General features: G+C 39.5%; 1 protein-coding gene across 13 annotated transcripts in view; it reads right to left on the reverse strand.

Moving 5' to 3' along the window:
• The window catches only part of SERGEF (secretion regulating guanine nucleotide exchange factor), a 328,021-nt gene that overhangs the window by 294,237 nt on the left and 13,108 nt on the right, over nucleotides 1-20,676 (reverse strand). For 12 of the 13 annotated variants that reach the window (XR_013156840.1, XR_013156841.1, XR_013156839.1 and 9 more), the window contains exons 5-8: nucleotides 13,777-13,837; nucleotides 10,675-10,788; nucleotides 8,855-8,917; nucleotides 3,993-4,151 (exon numbers count right to left, since the gene is read on the reverse strand). Coding sequence is in view for 9 of the 13 variants with exons in the window: in XM_077114155.1 (XP_076970270.1) it covers nucleotides 3,993-4,151; nucleotides 8,855-8,917; nucleotides 10,675-10,788; nucleotides 13,777-13,837 (397 nt within the window). In the remaining 4 variants the exon portion in view is untranslated. The remainder of the gene's footprint in view (nucleotides 1-3,992; nucleotides 4,152-8,854; nucleotides 8,918-10,674; nucleotides 10,789-13,776; nucleotides 13,838-20,676) is intronic. The other variant, XM_077114152.1, reaches the window with a different exon arrangement.

Genomic DNA, 20,676 nt, shown 5'->3' on the forward strand with positions numbered 1-20,676 from the left:
AGTGTTTTTCCATCACAACACTGCAGGCAGGCACCAGACTCCTGAGGCGGGAGGACAGAGAACACATCACAGGTTCCCAGAGAGACAAACCATAAAGTGATTCTGATGCTATGTGAATTGCCACAGCTAAGCACCTACCCCTGGGAATGTCCATTTCAGGCAGTGTTTCTCAACTGCAGCACCACTGACATTTGGGATGAATATTTGTTCATGGGTTGTTGGGTGCTGCCCTTGCATTGTAGGATATTCAGCAGCATCTCTGGCCTCCACCCATTAGATGCCAGAAACATACTGCAGTTGTGACAACCAAAAAATTTCTCCAGATATTGCAAACGCCTCCTGGGGAAAAATCATCTCTAGTTGAAAATCACTGGTCTAGAGACTATGATGAAGGGGGAAGGCAAAGTTTTCTCTTTTTCTCTCATCTTATCCCATCCCAACCCATCTTTCCTACTAGACATACTGTGTATAAATTATTTTTTAATCAATGTCATGCTGCTGATGCCTCCCAGAACAAGATTGAAAATAGCCTCTGGTGCTGAAGAGGCCCACAGAGAGGTCCCAGGAACAATTCACCACTGGCGCTCGTGAAAACAAGTTGAGTCAAATAACTCCTCATTCCACTAATGAGCTGTTTCTGACCCTCCTGCAAAATCATGCCCCCATTAATGTGAGCAGCTGAGTCTGATTAAACTGGAAGCCTCTGTGTTTCATCTCAATGACCACAACCCAGAGGAAGGGCTTCCACTGCTGTCAGAGGGAGCACAAAGATGATGAATCAAATAGCAGTGACTCCCATTTACCCAAAATTCAGTATGACAACCAGGACACTCAAACCTCTGAAGTTTTTAAATCCTGGGATTAGGAGAAAGGGGAAAGTGACAAAGTACATAGACAGAGATCTGAATTAACAAGTGAATTACAAACCTGAAACATTACCAAAAAATCATAGAGGAGATGGAGATCTGAAGCTGAGATCCAAAGCACCTGGGGTGACTCAGACGGTGTCAGGGACATGAGTTTCAACCCCCAACTACCTCCCCAAGGGCTGGGCTGCTGACCTAGATCTGAGAATCAGCATCAGTTACAATGCTTCAAAGCTAAAATCAAAGAAGCAGCACCTCTGTATCTTTCACTATTCAGCCACCTAACTAGTTAAAGGGTTTACTGCCAGATTTAACCAAACTTATTACCATTTGGTATTTTACTGCACTGTGATTCCTTGAGGACTGACAAACCATGATCCGCCTACCTGTTAACAACCAATCACTCAGAACCCCGTATGCAGTTAGCCCAACTACTCCCTTCTTCACCTATTTCTGGATGAACAAATACACTGTGCCTACAAAATGACTTTTCCAAATTACTGGTCAGTCTACTCTGAAGGTCTATACATGAAACGCTAGACAAATCGGAAATAATTTCTATTTTTATTGGAGCATGAATTTTGGAGTCAGACCAACCTGAGTTTGAATCCTCACCTGCCACTTCTTCCCAAGAGGCTTGGGGACACTTGCTGAATCTCTGAGCCTCAGTTTCCTTGCAAATAAAACAGGGATAAAAATGTCCACACTAATGAGAAGAGTAAATGACTTAACAGATAAAGTACCTACGATCCAGCACTTGCCTATGATAGATGTTCAACAAAAATCACCCTCTGATATTATTTTCAGCCTATAAGTGGCCAAATTGGGGAGGGGTGACATGAGCCTGGGTAAAAATTCTGCACTGCAGGATTCTGAAACTCAACAGTTGCATATTTTAATATAATTCCAGTTAAAACAGACTAACAAAGCAGTGACTAGTTAAGTTTAAATGGCCTTAATAAACACATAAAAGTAATATGCCATAGCAAAAAATAAATAATTTGCTTCAAATGAATACTGCAAATGTATCAAATTGTTCATTCAGACCCCTGACTTCATATAATAATAATTTGAACAAAACTATTTTGCAGATACAGTCTATTCCTAAAATAGAGGCCACGTGTTATAATTATCTGTTGAAGATATGGTACCCAAGACAGTGTTTCCCAAACTTCAATGTACATACGAGTCACCTGGGGATCTCAAAAAAGGCAGATTCTAATTGAGGAGGTCTGAGGAGGGGGCTGAGATTCTGCAGGCCTAGTTAAGTTCCCAGGTGATCCTGATGCTTCAAGTCCACAAACTTTTGGTAGCAAGGTCCTAGAATATCCTTCACACCCTATGAAACCTGACAAATTCTAGTCAGCCTTCGAAATCCAGCCCAGGCTCTACTTAGGTCTTCTGAAAATCCTCCCTTAGCCACACCACCTACACAGAGTTTCTATGGTACTTTTACACTTAGCTCTATTGTTGCGTATGTCATACCAGAGTGTACTTACATTTGATTACACATCTGTCTCCTCTATTGGAAGTGGTCTCCCTGAAGGCAGGGTTTGTATCTAGTAGAGAGCATGGTATGCAAACAGATACTCACCATTTGTTTGGTGAATAATGGATGGATAGAAGGAACGAAGAAGAAGTCTTTCTTCTCCATATTCTTAGTTAAGTCTATTCACATTCTAGTAGGAAGGCATGGCCCACGTCTTTTCTGTTTTTCCAAAGATCAATGCATTGCTCAATAGGTGCTTAATAAACATTAACTGACAAAGAGACAAAATTGAAACCTCTTGTTCTTAAATGAGAGGTTTTGGCCAAGGAGCCCAGTGAAGAGGTCAGCAATCCTAGCTGTCTACCCTGCTTTAAACTACATTTGTATGTTTAAGTTCTTTTAACTAGAAACAGTTTGGTACAGAAAATGACTATATGCTCTGCTAGGCAGTGGAGATACAGATGTGAGCAGAACTAATATGGTGCTTTCTCTCACAGAGTTTATGATCTGGAGGAAAAGACATACATTAAACAATTACACAAATAAGTCAATACTCTGCTCAGTGGGTCTAAGAAAAGTTTCTGCATACCATCCTGATCTTCAAGCAGCCTGAACCTCCAGAGGAAAGTCATGATCTTCCTTCAAATGAATGACACACTCTCCTTTGAACATCCTCTGAAGTAGTAAATATGGAAAGTTTATTATAGACTTTTGTTATAAAGGCCTGTGTTCCAAGATGATCATAAAATTGTTTTAAAAAGTCAATTAAAAGAATCACAGATATGTGTGTTTATAAGTCTATATTTGCATGGGCAAATGTGTAGTACATGTGGTTTACCAAGAATAGGTCTGTGTATAGCTAACAAGCAGGACAAAACTAGGCAAGGAGACTCCTGAGAACCCCTGAGGTTCAGAAGGCCTTGACATAATAATAGATTTTAAGAATTACAAATTGCATGTCTGCGGGAACTCCGTGAAAGTCAGCAGGAGTTCATGGAAGGTAGGGGTGAGTTGCCACTGAAAAACAAAACTGAGAGTAAAGTCAGGAATATGAAAGCTGGGAAAGGAGAGTGGCCCTGAGAGAAAGAACAGAAAGAAATGAAGACTCAAGAGATGACAGTTCCAAAAGCTATATGGCATGATGTGGTAACATCCAAGGGGTATATGAGATGTCTGAATCAATGTACAAAGTTTGTTAGGGTCAATAAAAGTTTTAATTGGAATGCCATTTCTAGCTATGATTCAAAATACACTCATGCCTCAATCCTGAAATATTTATCTTTATCTTCGCATTTTGTATGCAAATGCAAATAGAGTCATTTCTTCGGCTATGACAAGGCAAAGACTCCCCAATCAATCTGGACAAATGTTTGAGTGATGCTTGCTGCAAAGGATTCCTTCTCAAAACCTCATGAACTCTCAAGGCCAGAAAGAGTTGACCTAACCCAGCCCTACCTTTTATTGGATGCAAACCTATAATACTTTCCGGCAGACTGCAGAACTAGGTCCCAGGTCCTCCCCTTTCCAGTCTTTCAAGCTTTTCATGGATAAAAATTAACTCCTAATCCCAAGCATTCATGGCTGTTTAGACAGACAGCTGTCCCCCAGAAGCTCCTACCAACCATTTGCTCTCTCACCTGTTTGGGCAACCAGGTGTGTCCACCCACTCCAGGCAGCAGTGACCTTTTCATTCTGAAAATAGTGTGCTTGTATTTTCTGGGGCATAGGAAGAAAAGCAGCCTGGGTTGCCAGTTGCCCATGCTTGTTGCTCCCCCAAACATACAGCTCTCCTGCATCTTAAACAAACAGAAAATCAACAAAAAAGTGGAGGGACATTAGTCAAAATGATAGAAAATAGCACAAGTCTGAAAAAGAAATGGTTAAGACAAGTCGTTTTATATTTATGTTACAACGCTGAGTCGAGTAAAGCAGGATACAAAATCCATTGCAACATATAAATTGAAAGAAAATTTACGCATAGGAAATAAGGCTAAATGTTGCTAGTAGTTTGTTAAGGAGAGGGTATGTGTGATTTTTTTATTCATGTATTCATTCAACAAATACTTAGTTTAATGTCTAACATATAAAACATGTTTTCCGATTTTATATATATATACATATGTATGCATTACCTTTTGTTAGAAAAATTACTCTTAAAAATAACAGGTCAAAAGCTATATTACTTAAACTTTTAAACACAATATTATTTCACTAGAGTATCTTGTCCAGCAGAAAGCATAATACCATCACATCACATCTGTATAGTACTTCAGCTAATTTGAACCTAACAACAATCCTGTGATATAGGCAGGGAGATGACTGAATGACATTGTGATTTAATAGAAAGAAAGCAAGTTCAGAGACAAGTGACCCTGGTTTCTACATCTGGATCTGCTAACCAGCTTCAGAGGACAAATCACATCCTCTCTAAGCTTTAGTCTGATGGGTGACAGTGGCAAAGTGGAGAGCAACTTACCTGTCTAAAAAGCATTCAGGTTCAAACAAAATGAGGCCATGAACTATAATTTGGCCTATAGGCATCACTGTATGACTCCTTGAATGATCTCTAAGAACTTTTCCAACCCTAAAATTCCTAGGCTCTACAACTGCGCTAAAGTAGCCACCAGTCAAATGTCACTACTGAGAACCTGAAATGTGGCTAGCCCGAAATGAGATGTGCGGTAAGTGAAAAAGTGCAAAAAAGAAAAAGTGTAGAATAGTTCATTAATAATATCTTGCCATTTTTAGGTCAATAAAACTATTGTGGATGGTGATTAAATGTACAAATTAAAAATGTTATTGTATGAAAAATAAACAAATAAAACTGTTGTATATGATACCATAATGGTGGTGTGCCAGTTTGAAAATATTATGTAACCCAGAAAAGACATGTTTTAATCCTGATTCAATCTTATGGAGGCAGCCATTTCTTCTAATCCTGATTCAATATTGCAGGGTGGAGACTTTTGATTAGATTACCTCCACAGAGATGTGGCGTGCCCAATGTGGCTTAATTTTTTGATTAGATGGAGATGTGACTTTACCCATTCTAGGTAGGTCTTGATTAGATTACTAGAGTCTTTAGAAGGGGAACTATTTTGGAAAGAGTCAGAAATGACAGAAACTATAGAAACCTCAGAGCCAACAGAAACTTCGGAGAAGAGCTGACACAGATAGAGACGCATGGAGAACAGAGACATGGATGTTTGGAGCTACTTGGAGCCCAGCAGATATAGCCATGAGATGTTAAGCAAGCCAGAATCTGCAGAGAGCCAAGTGAAGCCAAGAGATGAAAGCTAGCCCTGGAGAAGCAAAATGAGGAACCCTCACTGGAACAGAGGCTGAAAGCAACAGAGCCCAGGAGTAAGGGACCAGCAGACGCCAGCCATGTGACCTTCCAACTAACAGAGAATGTTTCTGACCCACTGGCCTTTCTTGAGTGAAGGTAACCTTTTGTTGGTGCCTTAATTTGGATACCTTCACTTTCTTAGAACTATAAACTCGTAACTTATTACATTTCCCTCTTGTAAAGCCATTCCAGTTCTAGTATATCGTACTCTGGTAGCTAGCAAACTAACACTGGTGGATATAGGACATTATGCATCCATAGAAACCCACAGGACTGTACAAAATAGCGAATCCTAACATAAACTACAAGACTTCATCTACTAATAATATATCAAAATTGATTCATAATTGTCATAAACATACCACACTAACGTAAGATGTTAATATAGGAACTACGTGTCAGGGGTATGGATGGGGGTTATTTGGGAACTCTGTACCTTCTTGCAAATTTTCTGCAAATCTAAAACTTCTCTAAACATAAAGTTTATTATTAAAAAAGAAAACAGTGCAAAAATGCAAAATAACATTAATAATTTTCATGTTGATTACATGTTGAAATAATATTTTGGATATACAGGTTAAATAAAATCTATTATTAAAATCAATTTCACTTACCTGTTTCTTTTTACCTTTTAAAGTGGCTTATATTATATAGATATTATATACCACCATTCTAGGACATAAATTAATCAAAGCTTAGAGACGTTCAATGACCTTTGTAAGATCATATAGCTAATAAGAAGTCAAGCTGGGGCTAGAAGCCAGGTCTTCGGCTTCCACTGTACTGTGTGACCTTCCAGTAAAGCTTTCCAGCACTGCTTGCCCTATGGCAGTGTGGAATATTCCCAAAACCTGATCAGAAGCTAAACAGTATCATTAAAGGGCACTAGCTTAAAATTCACGCATCTCTAATTCAAGTCCCAGATCTGCTACTTAATTACATCACATCCCTGGGCCTCTGTTTCCCCAACTCTAAAATGAGGGAGGATAAATCAATGAAGCCCTTTTTGTAGCCCAGGTGACACTGCCCCTCTGACATTCTGCAGTTCTATGAGGTGAAACTAGTATATTTCACACCCAGAACGAGGGCACCCCTGGACCTTCACCAGGATGTACAAAGGATGAAGACCATTTAGAAGAGGGCAAAGGCACCCCTCGGCAAAAGATCAATCCCCTAAATGGACTGGTTCATCACAAAGATGCTACTGATGGTAAAGTCACTGTCTGTAATAAGCCTTTATTTATCTTAGTAACTCTAAATTATCTTTTTGAAAAGATAAGTTGCCTTCCACATGAGAATCTGTACACTGTTGCATCAGCAGGTAAAATTAAATTCTGCTGCAATGCCAAAGAGTTGCATAATCTACAACAACTGCAGAGAAAAAAAAGCTAAAAAACACCGAACAAATTCCAAAGACGCAGAGAGACGGCTATTAATGGTGACAATTTTTAACTCACTTCAAAAGATTAAAACCCAAGTCAGTTTGTGAATATGTTAAAAATTCCTAAGTTTTACACTTAAAGGATAAAAACCAAATCAATTTGTGAATATATTAAAATCCCTAAATTTTATACTTTAAGGGGTAAATTATGATAGGTAGATTACATCTCAATTTTTTAAAAAACTCATCTTTGTACAAAAAGCACCATCATAAAAGTGCTCCATATAAGAAATAAAAAATAAATGTACTAATAAAAAAACTTTTTGAAGAAACTGATGTTAACAAAAACTTAAGGGTTTATATAATGCCAACCATTTCAAATTACTTAGAAAAAACAGAAACATCATTTAACCTGGTCTTACTCTCAGAAAATAATCCTTTCCATTCCTGGGGCCTCCAGCCCTTTCTTCCTCTTTAAAGGAGATGTTCAACCAGGTAACCAGCAGAGTACCTTAAATCTGGCATTTCGTTCATCTCAATACTTTCAACAATATACAAATCTATCTAATGTAAGGGAAACACTAAAAGTAGGTGTGTTTCTTTTTTAGCTATTGTTTTAAATTCACTAAATAACAAGTATATATTGTTCAGAATTTGTAAGGTATTGAAACTCCTGTGCTCTGGGAAGAGTCTTCCAGCAACAATAGCAGGTTTTCAGTTGGAATACATCATAACTTTGAGGTCAGAGGGTACATGGCACCATTAATTTACATACACTCTGTACACTCCTGAATTTCCACATCAAACACTGAAAACACTAAGTATGAGAGCCCCTTCCCTTTGCTTAAAAAAGGTAACTTTCAACTCTGTGTGAGGAAAGTTCCTAGCAAATAAATCTTTCAGAGTTATACCAGCAGGTGTCAGGGCAACATGGGGGCAAGGGAGGTGATAACCTCCACTTTCAAGAAAAGGCTGCATTGCTTCTCAGGGGAAAATCACTGGAAAGTTTATACTGTGGGGTGTCAGATGGATGGATGCACAAACAGGGAGATAAAGCATGAGAGAGAAAAACAGATTAGGTAGAAAGATGGTTAGATAAAGGAGCTGGAACAGAGATAAATTAAAGAAATACAAAAATATATATAAAATGGATTAGAGAAATAGATGCATAGTTAGATTTAGAGAGATGTATAGATACATAGGTTAGATAGCAAAATTCATAGGTAAAAGATTAATAAAATAGAGAGATAAATAGGTACATAAATAAAATAGTAGAAATAGAGAAAGAGTAAATAAAGAGATAGATAAATGGATTAGAAATGTAGATGGATACAACAGATTAATTTGAGATTAAAGAGCTGGAAAGCTTTCAGACACCTAAATGAATTAGGTGGATAAGACAACAATATGTAACATATAAATATAACATTGGTTTTATGATTTGATAATCACAATTACCCTGAGAGGAAGATATTCTTATTTCTATTGAACTGTTGAGAAAAACTCAAGAGGAAAAGTTAGTGAATCTACATTTGATGTGACTACTTTACATATATTATCTCACCTAACCCTCATAACTACTCAAAAAGTATTTTACCGACAAGGAAATAGTCTCAGAAAACTAAAGTAACTTGCCAAAATCATACCAGCAGTGGAGGCAGAATTCTGACTCCAAAGTCTAGGACATTCCCTCTACCACATATGGCCATTTCAGACCGTCATGTACAGAATTCTGAACAGCATGTTAAACTTAGAGAGCTGGACCTTACCTGTCAATGAAGCTGCGTGGTCTGAGCCAGCAAGAACACATCTTGATTTAGAATTCTCAAGCCCTACAGAAAAAGAAATTCTTCTGAAATTACACGCATAACAGAGCAGGTTGGGCAGAGAGAGGACACTCAGCTAGCACCACCAGGGCCTGGGGAGAGACTCTCAGTTAGCATGGGAAAGGCAGCAGCACATGGCAAGGAAGCTGGCTGGCAGAGTTGGGAGACTGGTTACTGCAAGAGGATTGGACAGGGAGCCAGGCTTCTCACCATCAAAGGAAAAGGAGAAGGCTAGAAGCAACCAATTGTTGGATTGTAATTAGAGGTATCAGAGGTGTTTAATAGAGACAGGTGGAGACATAAAAAAAAGGAGTATACATATATGTATTTCCCAGCTCTACCCACTGAGTGGACTGAGAAGCAATGACATCTCATACATTGTCTGTCACGTGCAGACATGGAAATACAAACCCGAGCTTCCTAACAACACAGAGGTAAAACTAGAATTTGAACTGACCTTACATCTCTAAATCCAGCAATTTTCCTCCTCTGATCATACCACCTTCCCTGACAGTGTATTATCTACATTGAACCTAGTTAGATTTGGTTTTGGAAACCTGATCTAGCATACAGAGAGATGCGGTCTTATCCTGAAGATCTTTTTTCTGACACTTCTGTTTAATTATCTAGTGTCTTATAAAACTGCTCTCATGCCTTCAAGTATTCTGTGGGGTGATAAAGGGACAAAGCAGCTGTTTCCAGTCACAGTCATGAGAAAGGAAGTACTGGGTCCGTGGTGCTCAAATGAAGAGAAGATAGCGGAGTTCCAGTTCCAGAAACTAAGGGTGGCGAGGTCAAGATGAGAGAATGAAAAGCGAAAAGGTTTTGAGGATAGGAAGCTGATGATCCATTCCTATGTCTCATCAGAAAATTCCCCAAAATCAACTCTGAGGCTAAATGGTACCCTGTTTCCCAGCCCAAGATCCCAAAACAGGTTATTTAAAATCAAATCAAATAAAAAAGTATTTTTTTTCCTAGTTATAGATCTTGTGATAAAATGTAGAATAAAATTTTAAAATGTAGAATAAAACAATACACAGCTCCTGCCACAGCTCATAATCTTTGGTGTGTGGGAAAACACAAAAGCAATTAATAATAACGCACATGAAGGAAAGGCAATGGCGGTTGGAAGAGGAAAGAGTCTTTATTGAGAAAGCTATATCTGAGCTACGTCTTAAAAAATTCTTTGAATTTTCCCAGGGAGAACAGGGACAAAAAGGCATTTCAGGCAAAGGTATAGCTTGCACAAAGGCACAGAGGAGTCAAAAAGCAGGATACACCCTGGGAGCAGTGGGTAACTTGATAAGGCAGGAAAAATGTTTGGGAAGTAAAAGTTTATATTATGAATGCTTTAAATGTCTTAAGAAGTAGACTGCCTGCCCAGCAACCAATGCCCCATTTCCTTTTCTAAGAGTATCCATGGACTCCAGGGAAGCTAACCACAACCCCAACTGAAGGGGGGAACCTTCAGGACTCAGAAAAATTACAATGATCCCAACACTCTTATCTCTCCATCTCCCCATTCTCCTTTTGGGAGAAAGAACTGGACATGGAAGGAACAGTCCTTCCAGGTCTTCCCTCTGGGATGTGCCTGCCTGCAGAGAGGGTGCAGTCTCACGTGCTCTCAGCCATGCAGTAAGTGAAGAGGGACAGACTGCAACTACTCCAGTGCCTGGTAAGTAGTTTAATTTGCAATTCAGAATTTAGAGACTCACTATTGCTACACATCATTTCCAGATGCCTATATCATATAAAGGTCTCACCTGTCACTCTGCTCGGTTCCTTTGCTGTCAAAAACAATGGAAGTGTCTGCCCAGGACACAACCGCCGTCTAGATGATGCCAAACCAGTCCCCCACTGGAACACAGTGCCACTTGCTTCCCAATAGAGCAGAAGAGAAAGCAGAGAAAATGCATATGAGGGTAAGACCAGATGACTCTGAACTTTAGTTACTACACATTTTTAATTAACAAGAGTATTATGTGTGAAAATAAATTTAGATTGAAATGCTTGTGATCAATGAAAGGGAGGGGTAAGCGGTATGGTATGTATGAATTTTTTTCTGCTGTCTTTTATTTCTTTTTCTGAATTGATGCAAATGTTCTAAGAAATGATCATGATGATGAATATGCAACTATGTGATAATATTGTGAATTACTGATTATATATGTAGAACGGAATGATCATAAGAATGTTTGCATTTGTTTGTTGCTATATTTTTTTTAATTTAAAAATTAAAAAAAAAAAAAAAAAAAACCCAAGAGTATTATGGGGAAACTCACTGCTTCAAGGGGTCATGTAATAGGTCAAAAGAATTACCACCAAGCCACTCACAATCTAGTGTTCAGGGCAATCCAAGACTATCGAGGAAAATTCCAACTTAATAAAACTCCCTCCAAAAAGTCCAAGAGTCAAATCACTGGAATGACATCTTATTCATGATAAACTTGAAAGGACTACTGACTCCATCCAAGCTGGAAAGAACCTCAGAGAACATCAGGTCTAACCCTCATATTTACTAGATGAGGATACTGAGGCCCTAAAGAGGGAATACGATTTGTTCAAAATCACACAAGGAGTTAGCAGCAAAGAAAATACTAGGATCCAGGTCTCCTAATACTTGATGAGGTACCCTTTCTACTATACCAAGAAGAATTCAAAGATTCCTAAAGGCCAATTAAATATTTATGTATGATTGGAAAATAGTTTCAAAATAGCCATTATTTCAGTGGAATGATTTTTTATTTTCATGTCCACTGAATCTAATTCAGAAATACATGTTCTAAACCTCATACAAATGCCTACATGAAATTCTATATATTTGGTCTACAGTCAGAGTATATAATTAAGACCCATCACCCAATAGCAACATTAAATTTCTGCTCCTCTGGAATTATCCTATAACCAATGGTTCCTTTAAGCCTAAGCAGCAAGTCAGCTTTTATGGAAAATAAGCTATGATGACTGTATGTGTGAGCAGAGTGCAGGGGTGTAATCAAACCAATAATCTCTTCAACAAATAAATTACTAGGGAGAAAAAAAGAGAGGAAAAGTAATCTATAGATTAAGAGCGATTCAAAATACATAGATCAACCAATTGCAATGTAGAGAATTTATTCAGATTCTGATTCAAACTAATTGTAAAAAAAAAAAAAATTGACACAATCAGGGAAATTTAAACACTACTGGATATTTGAAATTACAGAATAACTGTTATTTTGGGGGGGGTATGATGATGATATTATGGTAATATTTTCAAAAAGAGTCCTTAGCTTTTAGAAATACTTGTAGAAATATTTACAGATTAAATCGGAGGGGCAGTTTACAGCTAAATTAAACGTATAACAAGAACTGTGTTTGCTTTGTGACTGGACAGAAATATGCACATAAGTCTAGCAATTATAGAAAGTTGGTAGGAGAGGGGGAAGTAAAGCAATGATAAGCAATTCTGCTGCTCTGCTGATTTCTAAGAGAAGAAGCTGCTTATAATCACTACCATACGACTCCACAATTACAGTGCTGGGCATTTATCCCAGAGAAATGAGACTTATATGCACATAAAAACCTGTCCATGAATGTTTATAGCAGCTTTATTCATAATAGCCCCAAATTGGAAACAGCCCAGACGCCCTTCAATGGGTGAATGGTTAAACAAACTGCAGTATATCTACACCATGGGATATGACTCAGCAATAAAACAGAACAAATTATTGATACAACAATTTGGGTGAATCTCCAGGGAATTATACTGAGTGATGAAAAGCCAGACCCAAACGTTATGTATCATATGATTCCATTTATATGACATTCTTGAAATGACAAAATTATAGTGATGGAGTGTAGATGATTGGCTGCCAGGGGTTAAGAATGGGATAGGAGTGGGATGGAAGTGAGTGTGGCTATGAAAGGGCAACATGATCCTTTTGGAGATAGAAATGCATATCTTGATGATAACAATGTCTAGGCTGGTTGTGATATTATACTATCACAGCAAGATATTACTATTAGGAAAAACTAGGGAAAGAGCACAAGGGATCTTTTGTCTTATTGCTTATAACTATGTATGAATCTATAATCATTTCAAAATAAAAGCTTTAATTTAAAAAATGTAATGAACACTAACCCACAAGAGACCATCAGCGCAATGTGCACTGGACCATTTCTCACCTACGTGCTCCTCCATCCCCTCTACAAAGGGACTGGCCCAACGCTTGAGCCTCGGCTTGGAAAGTCAGGTTGAGCTGTTGTTCTTCAGCCAACAGGAGTGACAGCAGGAAAATGAGGAAGGGAGAAGAAAAAAGGGTCTCTGCTATTTCACATGCTACCTCCCCTCTCCACTGCCCACTCTCAACCTCAAAAGCACGATCAGCCCCAACTCTGTCACCACACTCACGGTCCAAAACTCACTGGAAGCTTTTAAATTAATCAATGTTACTGCAAGGGACATAGGCCTTGGAATTCAGACCATCCCAGACTCTGATCCCAGTTCTAGCTTTTACAACCTTACTCCCTGTATAACCTTGGGCAAGTAGTTTAACCTCTTTGGGCTTCTCAGTTTCCTCTGCAAAATTAAACTCATTCACAACATGTCCATGAGGATTCAATGGGGTAATCAAATCAAGAGAGGCTAGAGCCAAGCCTAGAATGTCATAAGAGCTGGGAAAGTTCACTTTCCTTTTCTCTGCCTGCTAAAGGCTTTCCCATGTGATTTCTGCTTTTATTAGCTACCTTTATTGTGAAATAAAAATTCACAACTACAACACTGCAGGATGCTCTGGATTACTCCTTACAGCTTGTTTTTCCTAAAGTTGAGTTTCTCCTTACTTACCAAAATTCTATTTAGAAAATAAAAGCAAAATGATCACCTGTAGCAGCTAATGCATGCCTCAGGCCAGCAGCAATACACACAACCTTCTCTGTTAGGAGCTGTCAAAATAAAGACAAAGGATTTAGATCTCAGAATCATCTATCCACAAAGTTTATATTACTCATACTGAAATACAATGCAGTGTGGTCCCCACTATGTGTCTGATTAGTTTAACAAGGTTCCCCGTATATGCATTTGACCCATGAATATTTCTATTTGTACCCCTACAAGAAAAAACTTCTTAAAAATAACATATCACACATCCGGGCCAAGATGTCGGCTTAACAATGAGCACACTTTAGTTCATCCTCCAGAAAAACTACTAAATAACCAGAAACAGTACAGAACAGCTCCTGGACCACGTCAGTGACTGGACACACAGTGTACCCCAGTCTGGACCAGCTGGACTGGCTGTGAGCCCCCACCAGAACTGTGAGTTCCCCAAGCCGCCATGGCTGGCACCCCTCCCCCACAGGCTGCTTCCCAGAGGGGAAAGGAAACAGACTTTACCAGCAACAGGGGCTGAGCCCAACTAATCGCCAATTATGGAATTAATTTACAAGTTCTGGCTACTAGAAATAGGCCCCCAGCTCAGGTGAACCTGGTCAAAGCAGAGGTCACTCATTTTTGCCCCGGAGCCGAGGGGGCAGGGCTGACAGAAAAAGAAAAAAAAAAAGAAAACAGAGGTTTCTGTGGCTGTGTTTCTACAAAGGCTTGACTGCCTCTGGATTCAGCAGCAGGACTTCTCAGGCTGCAACTGCCCCAGACATAGGCAGAAACAAGCTTGTTTGAGGGCTTGTCTGGAGCCTTTGCCCTCCCCAGGGGAGGGGTGAAGCCCAACTCAGGTGGAATTCCTCCCTCAAGGAATTCACACACCAGGGCTTGGTAACTTGAAGCCATTAAAACCAGCCTACAACCTCTCCTCTGTCTCCACTACGTACCCAGTAGGGAGAGTCTGCCAAAGTTAAAGGTAACGGCAGGCGGCTGTCGCGGGGACGCGAGCCGGCAGCAGCGGCGGGCACTGCGGCTCTGAGGCGCAGCGACGAGACCGGAGCCCGGCGAGCCGCAGCCAGAGATGTGGACTCTACGAACAGGGACCCCAGCGCAGCCTTGACTCCCACCCCGTACCACACAGGGAGATGCGGGGTGGCGCCTCGTGACCTCGTGACCTGTAGGGCGCGCACAGTTTCTCCTCCAGGACAGCCACTAGGGGAGTAGAAACGATACAGAACAGCTCCCAAAGCCACGACAGAGATAAAAAAGACAGCGTACCCCATCCTGGAACGGCTGGCTGGCTGAGAGAACCCACTCTGGTGAGATCGCCGAGGGGTGCGGGCTTCACCGGGCGGGGCGGCAAGCGGCCGGAGTCAATCCCTTCCCCCTTCCCAGGCCGGCTGGGAGAATTGGACAGGCGGTTCCCTCAAACCATGGCGGCTGGCGCTCACACCACGCGCGGCCCCCCGGACCAACTGAGAGAATTGGATCGGAAATCCCCAGGCCGTGGAGAACGGTGACGGGGGGGGCCCTTCCAAACCCGTGACTCCCCGGGAACGTGCACTCTCCCAGGCGGGCCGCTGCGGCTGGCGCCCTCCCGTTACGCTTGGCGCCCCGGGCCGACTAGGAAATTTGGACGGGCGCTTTCCCGGGCTGCGGTGGCCAGCGACCCTCCCCGCGTTCGGACCCCGGGCCGGCTGGCACTCTTCCAAGCCGCTTCGGCTAGCGAACCTCCCGGACAGCGAGAGTTTTCCAAAGTTAAAGGACCCACAGCACCTTTTACTGGTGGGACCTGCAGACAAACGTGTGCCACGAGCGCCACCTACTGGGCAGGATAAGAAAAACAAAACCCAGAGATTTCACAGAAAAATCTTACAACCTTGTTGGGTCCGACACCCAGGGAAATCTGACTAAAGGCCCAGACGCCACCAGCAGAAGATAACTGTCCACGCTCAGAAGATTGAGAATGTGGCCCAGTCAAAGGAACAAACCAATAGTTCGAATAAGATACAACAGCTGAGACAACTAATGCTGAATATACGAACAGAAATGGAAAACCTCTTCAAAAATGAAATCGATAAATTGAGGGAGGACATGAAGAGGACATGGGCTGAACATAAAGAAGAAATAGAAAAACTGAAAAAACAAATCACAGAACTTATGAAAGTGAACGATAAAGTAGAAAAGATGGAAAAAACAATGGATACCTACAATGATAGATTTAAACAGAGAGAAGATAGAATTAGTCATTTGGAGGATGGAACATCTGAATTCCAAAAAGAAACAGAAACTATAGGGAAAAGAATGGAAAAATTTGAACAGGGTATCAGGGAACTCAAGGACAATATGAAGCGCACAAATATACGTGTTGTGGGCGTCCCAGAAGGAGAAGAGAAGGGAAAAGGAGGAGAAAAACTAATGGAAGAAATTATCACTGAAAATTTCCCAACTCTTATGAAAGACCTAAAATTACAGATCCAAGAAGTGCAGCGCACCCCAAAGAGATTAGACCCAAATAGGCGTTCTCCAAGACACTTACTAGTTAGAATGTCAGAGGTCAAAGAGAAAGAGAGGATCTTGAAAGCAGCAAGAGAAAAACAACCCATCACATACAAGGGAAACCCAATAAGACTATGTGTAGATTTCTCAGCAGAAACCATGGACGCTAGAAGACAGTGGGATGATATATTTAAATTACTAAAAGAGAAAAACTGCCAACCAAGACTCCTATATCCAGCAAAATTATCCTTCAAAAATGAGGGAGAAATTAAAACATTCTCACACAAAAAGTCACTGAGAGAATTTGTGACCAAGAGACCAGCTCTGCAAGAAATACTAAAGGGAGCACTAGAGTCAGATACAAAAAGACAGAAGAGAGAGGTATGGAGAACAGTGTAGAAAGAAGGAAAATCAGATATGATATATATAATACAAAAGGAAAAATGGTAGAGGAAAATATTATCCAAACAGTAATAACACTAAATGTCAATGGACAGAATTCCCCAATCGAAAGACATAGATTGGCAGAATGGATTAAAAAACAGGATCCTTCTATATCCTGTCTACAGGAAACACATCTTAGACCCAAAGATAAACATAGGTTGAAAGTGAAAGGTTGGGAAAAGATATTTCATGCAAATAACAACCAGAAAAGAGCAGGAGTGGCTATACTAATATCCAACAAATTAGACTTCAAATGTAAAGCAGTTAAAAGAGACAAAGAAGGACACTATATACTAATAAAAGGAACAATTAAACAAGAAGACATAACAATCATAAATATTTACGCGCCGAACCAGAATGCCCCAAAATACGTGAGGAATACACTGCAAACACTGAAAAGGGAAATAGACACATATACCATAATAGTTGGAGACTTCAATTCACCACTCTCATCAATGGACAGAACATCTAGACAGAGAATCAATAAAGAAATAGAGAATCTGAATATTACTATAAATGAGCTAGACTTAACAGATATTTATAGGACATTACATCCCACAACAGCAGGATACACCTTTTTCTCAAGTGCTCATGGATCATTCTCAAAGATAGACCATATGCTGGGTCACAAAGCAAGTCTTAACAAATTTAAAAAGATTGAAATCATACACAACACTTTCTCGGATCATAAAGGAATGAAGTTGGAAATCAATAATAGGCAGAGTGCCAGAAAATTCACAAATATGTGGAGGCTCAACAACACACTCCTAAACAACGAGTGGATCAAAGAAGAAATTGCTAGAGAAATTAGCAAATACCTCGAGGCGAATGAAAATGAAAACACAACATATCAAAACTTATGGGACGCAGCAAAGGCAGTGCTAAGAGGGAAATTTATTGCCCTAAATGCCTATATCAGAAAAGAAGAAAAGGCAAAAATTCAGGAATTAACTATCCATTTGGAAGAACTGGAGAAAGAACAGCAAACTAATCCCAAAGCAAGCAAAAGGAAAGAAATAACAAAGATTAGAGCAGAAATAAATGAACTTGAAAACAATAGAGAAAATCAATAAGGCCAGAAGTTGGTTCTATGAGAAAATCAATAAGATTGATGGGCCCTTAGCAAGACTGACAAAAAGAAGAAGAGAGAGGATGCAAATAAATAAGATCCGAAATGGAAGAGGAGACATAACTACTGACCTCACAGAAATAAAGGAGGTAATAACAGGATACTATGAACAACTTTACGCTAATAAATACAACAATTTAGAGGAAATAGACGGGTTCCTGGAAAGACATGAACAACGAACTTTGACTCAAGAAGACATAGATGACCTCAACAAACCAATCACAAGTAAAGAAATTGAATCAGTCATTCAAAAGCTTCCTAAAAAGAAAAGTCCAGGACCAGATGGCTTCACATCTGAATTCTATCAAACATTCCAGAAAGAATTAGTACCAACTCTCCTCAAACTCTTCAAAAAAATCGAAGCGGAGGGAAAACTACCTAATTCATTCTATGAAGCCAACATCACCCTCAAACCAAAACCAGGCAAAGATATTACAAAAAAAGAAAACTACAGGCCAATCTCTCTAATGAATATAGATGCAAAAATCCTCAATAAAATTCTAGCAAATCGTATCCAACAACACATTAAAAGAATTATACATCATGGCCAAGTAGGATTCATCCCAGGTATGCAAGGATGGTTCAACATAAGAAAATCAATTAATGTAATACACCATATCAACACATCAAAGCAGAAAAATCACATGATCATCTCAATTGATGCAGAGAAGGCATTTGACAAGATTCAACATCCTTTCCTGTTAAAAACACTTCAAAGGATAGGAATACAAGGGAACTTCCTTAAAATGATAGAGGGAATATATGAAAAACCCACAGCTAATATCATCCTCAATGGGGAAAAATTGAAAACTTTCCCCCTAAGATCAGGAACAAGACAAGGATGTCCACTGTCACCACTATTATTCAACATTGTGTTGGAGGTTCTAGCCAGAGCAATTAGACAAGAAAAAGAAATACAAGGCATCAAAATTGGAAAGGAAGAAGTAAAACTATCACTGTTTGCAGATGATATGATACTATACGTCGAAAACCCGGAAAAATCCACAACAAAACTACTAGAGCTAATAAATGAGTACAGCAAAGTAGCAGGTTACAAGATCAACATTCAAAAATCTGTAGCATTTCTATACACTAGTAATGAACAAGCTGAGGGGGAAATCAAGAAATGAATCCCATTTACAATTGCAACTAAAAGAATAAAATACCTAGGAATAAATTTAACTAAAGAGACAAAAAACCTATATAAAGAAAACTACAAAAAACTGCTAAAAGAAATCACAGAAGACCTAAATAGATGGAAAGGCATACCGTGTTCATGGATTGGAAGACTAAATATAGTTAAGATGTCAATCCTACCTAAATTGATTTACAGATTCAATGGAATACCAATCAAAATCCCAACAACTTATTTTTCAGAAATAGAAAAACCAATAAGCAAATTTATCTGGAAGGGCAGGGTGCCCCGAATTGCTAAAAACATCTTGAGGAAAAAAAACGAAGCTGGAGGTCTTGCACTGCCTGACTTTAAGGCATATTATGAAGCCACAGTGGTCAAAACAGCATGGTATTGGCATAAAGACAGATATATTGACCAATGGAATCGAATAGAGTGCTCAGATATAGACCCTCTCATCTATGGACATTTGATCTTTGATATGGCAGTCAAGCCAACTCACCTGGGACAGAACAGTCTCTTCAATAAATGGTGCCTAGAGAACTGGATATCCATATGCAAAAGAATGAAAGAAGACCCATATCTCACACCCTACACAAAAGTTAACTCAAAATGGATCAAAGATCTAAACATTAGGTCTAAGACCATAAAACAGTTAGAGGAAAATGTAGGGAGATATCTTATGAATCTTACAATTGGAGGTAGTTTTATGGACCTTAAACCTAAAGCAAGAGCACTGAAGAAGGAAATAAATACATGGGAACTCCTCAAAATTAAACACTTTTGTGCATCAAAGAACTTCATCAAGAAAGTAGAAAGACAGCCTACACAATGGGAATCAATATTTGGAAACGACATATCAGATAAAGGTCTAGTATCCAGAATTTATAATGAGATTGTTCAACTCAACAACAAAAAGACGGCCAACCCAATTACAAAATGGGAAAAAGACTTGAATAGACACCTCTCAGAGGAGGAAATACAAATGGCCAAAAGGCACATGAAGAGATGCTCAATGTCCCTGGCCATTAGAGAAATGCAAATCAAAACCACAATGAGATATCATCTCACACCCACCAGAATGGCCATTATCAACAAAACAGAAAATGACAAGTGCTGGAGAGGATGCGGTGAAAGAGGCACACTTATCCACTGTTGGTGGGAATGTCAAATGGTGCAACCACTGTGAAAGGCAGTTTGGCGGTTCCTCAAAAAGTTGAATATAGAATTGCCATAGACCCAGCAATACCATTGCTGGGAATCTACTCAAAGGAATTAAGGGCAAAAACTCAAACGGACATTTGCACACCAATGTTTATAGCAGCGTTATTTACAATTGTAAAGAGATGGAAACAGCCAAAATGTCCATAACAGACGAGTGGCTAAACAAACTGTGGTATATACATACGATGGAATATTATGCAGCTTTAAGGCAGGATAAACTTATGAAGCATGTAATAACATGGATGGACCTAGAGAACATTATGCTGAGTGAGTCTAGCCAAAAACTAAAAGACAAATACTGTATGGTCCCAATGATGTGAATCGACACTCGAGAATAAACTTGGAATATGTCATTGGTAACAGAGTTCAGCAGGAGTTAGAAACAGGGTAAGATAATGGGTAATTGGAGCTGATGGAATACAGACTGTGCAATAGGACTAGATACAAAAACTCAAAAATGGACAGCACAGTAA

The sequence above is a fragment of the Tamandua tetradactyla genome, chromosome 8 (assembly GCF_023851605.1).
Source record: "Tamandua tetradactyla isolate mTamTet1 chromosome 8, mTamTet1.pri, whole genome shotgun sequence".
Classification (NCBI taxonomy): Eukaryota; Metazoa; Chordata; class Mammalia; order Pilosa; family Myrmecophagidae; genus Tamandua; species Tamandua tetradactyla.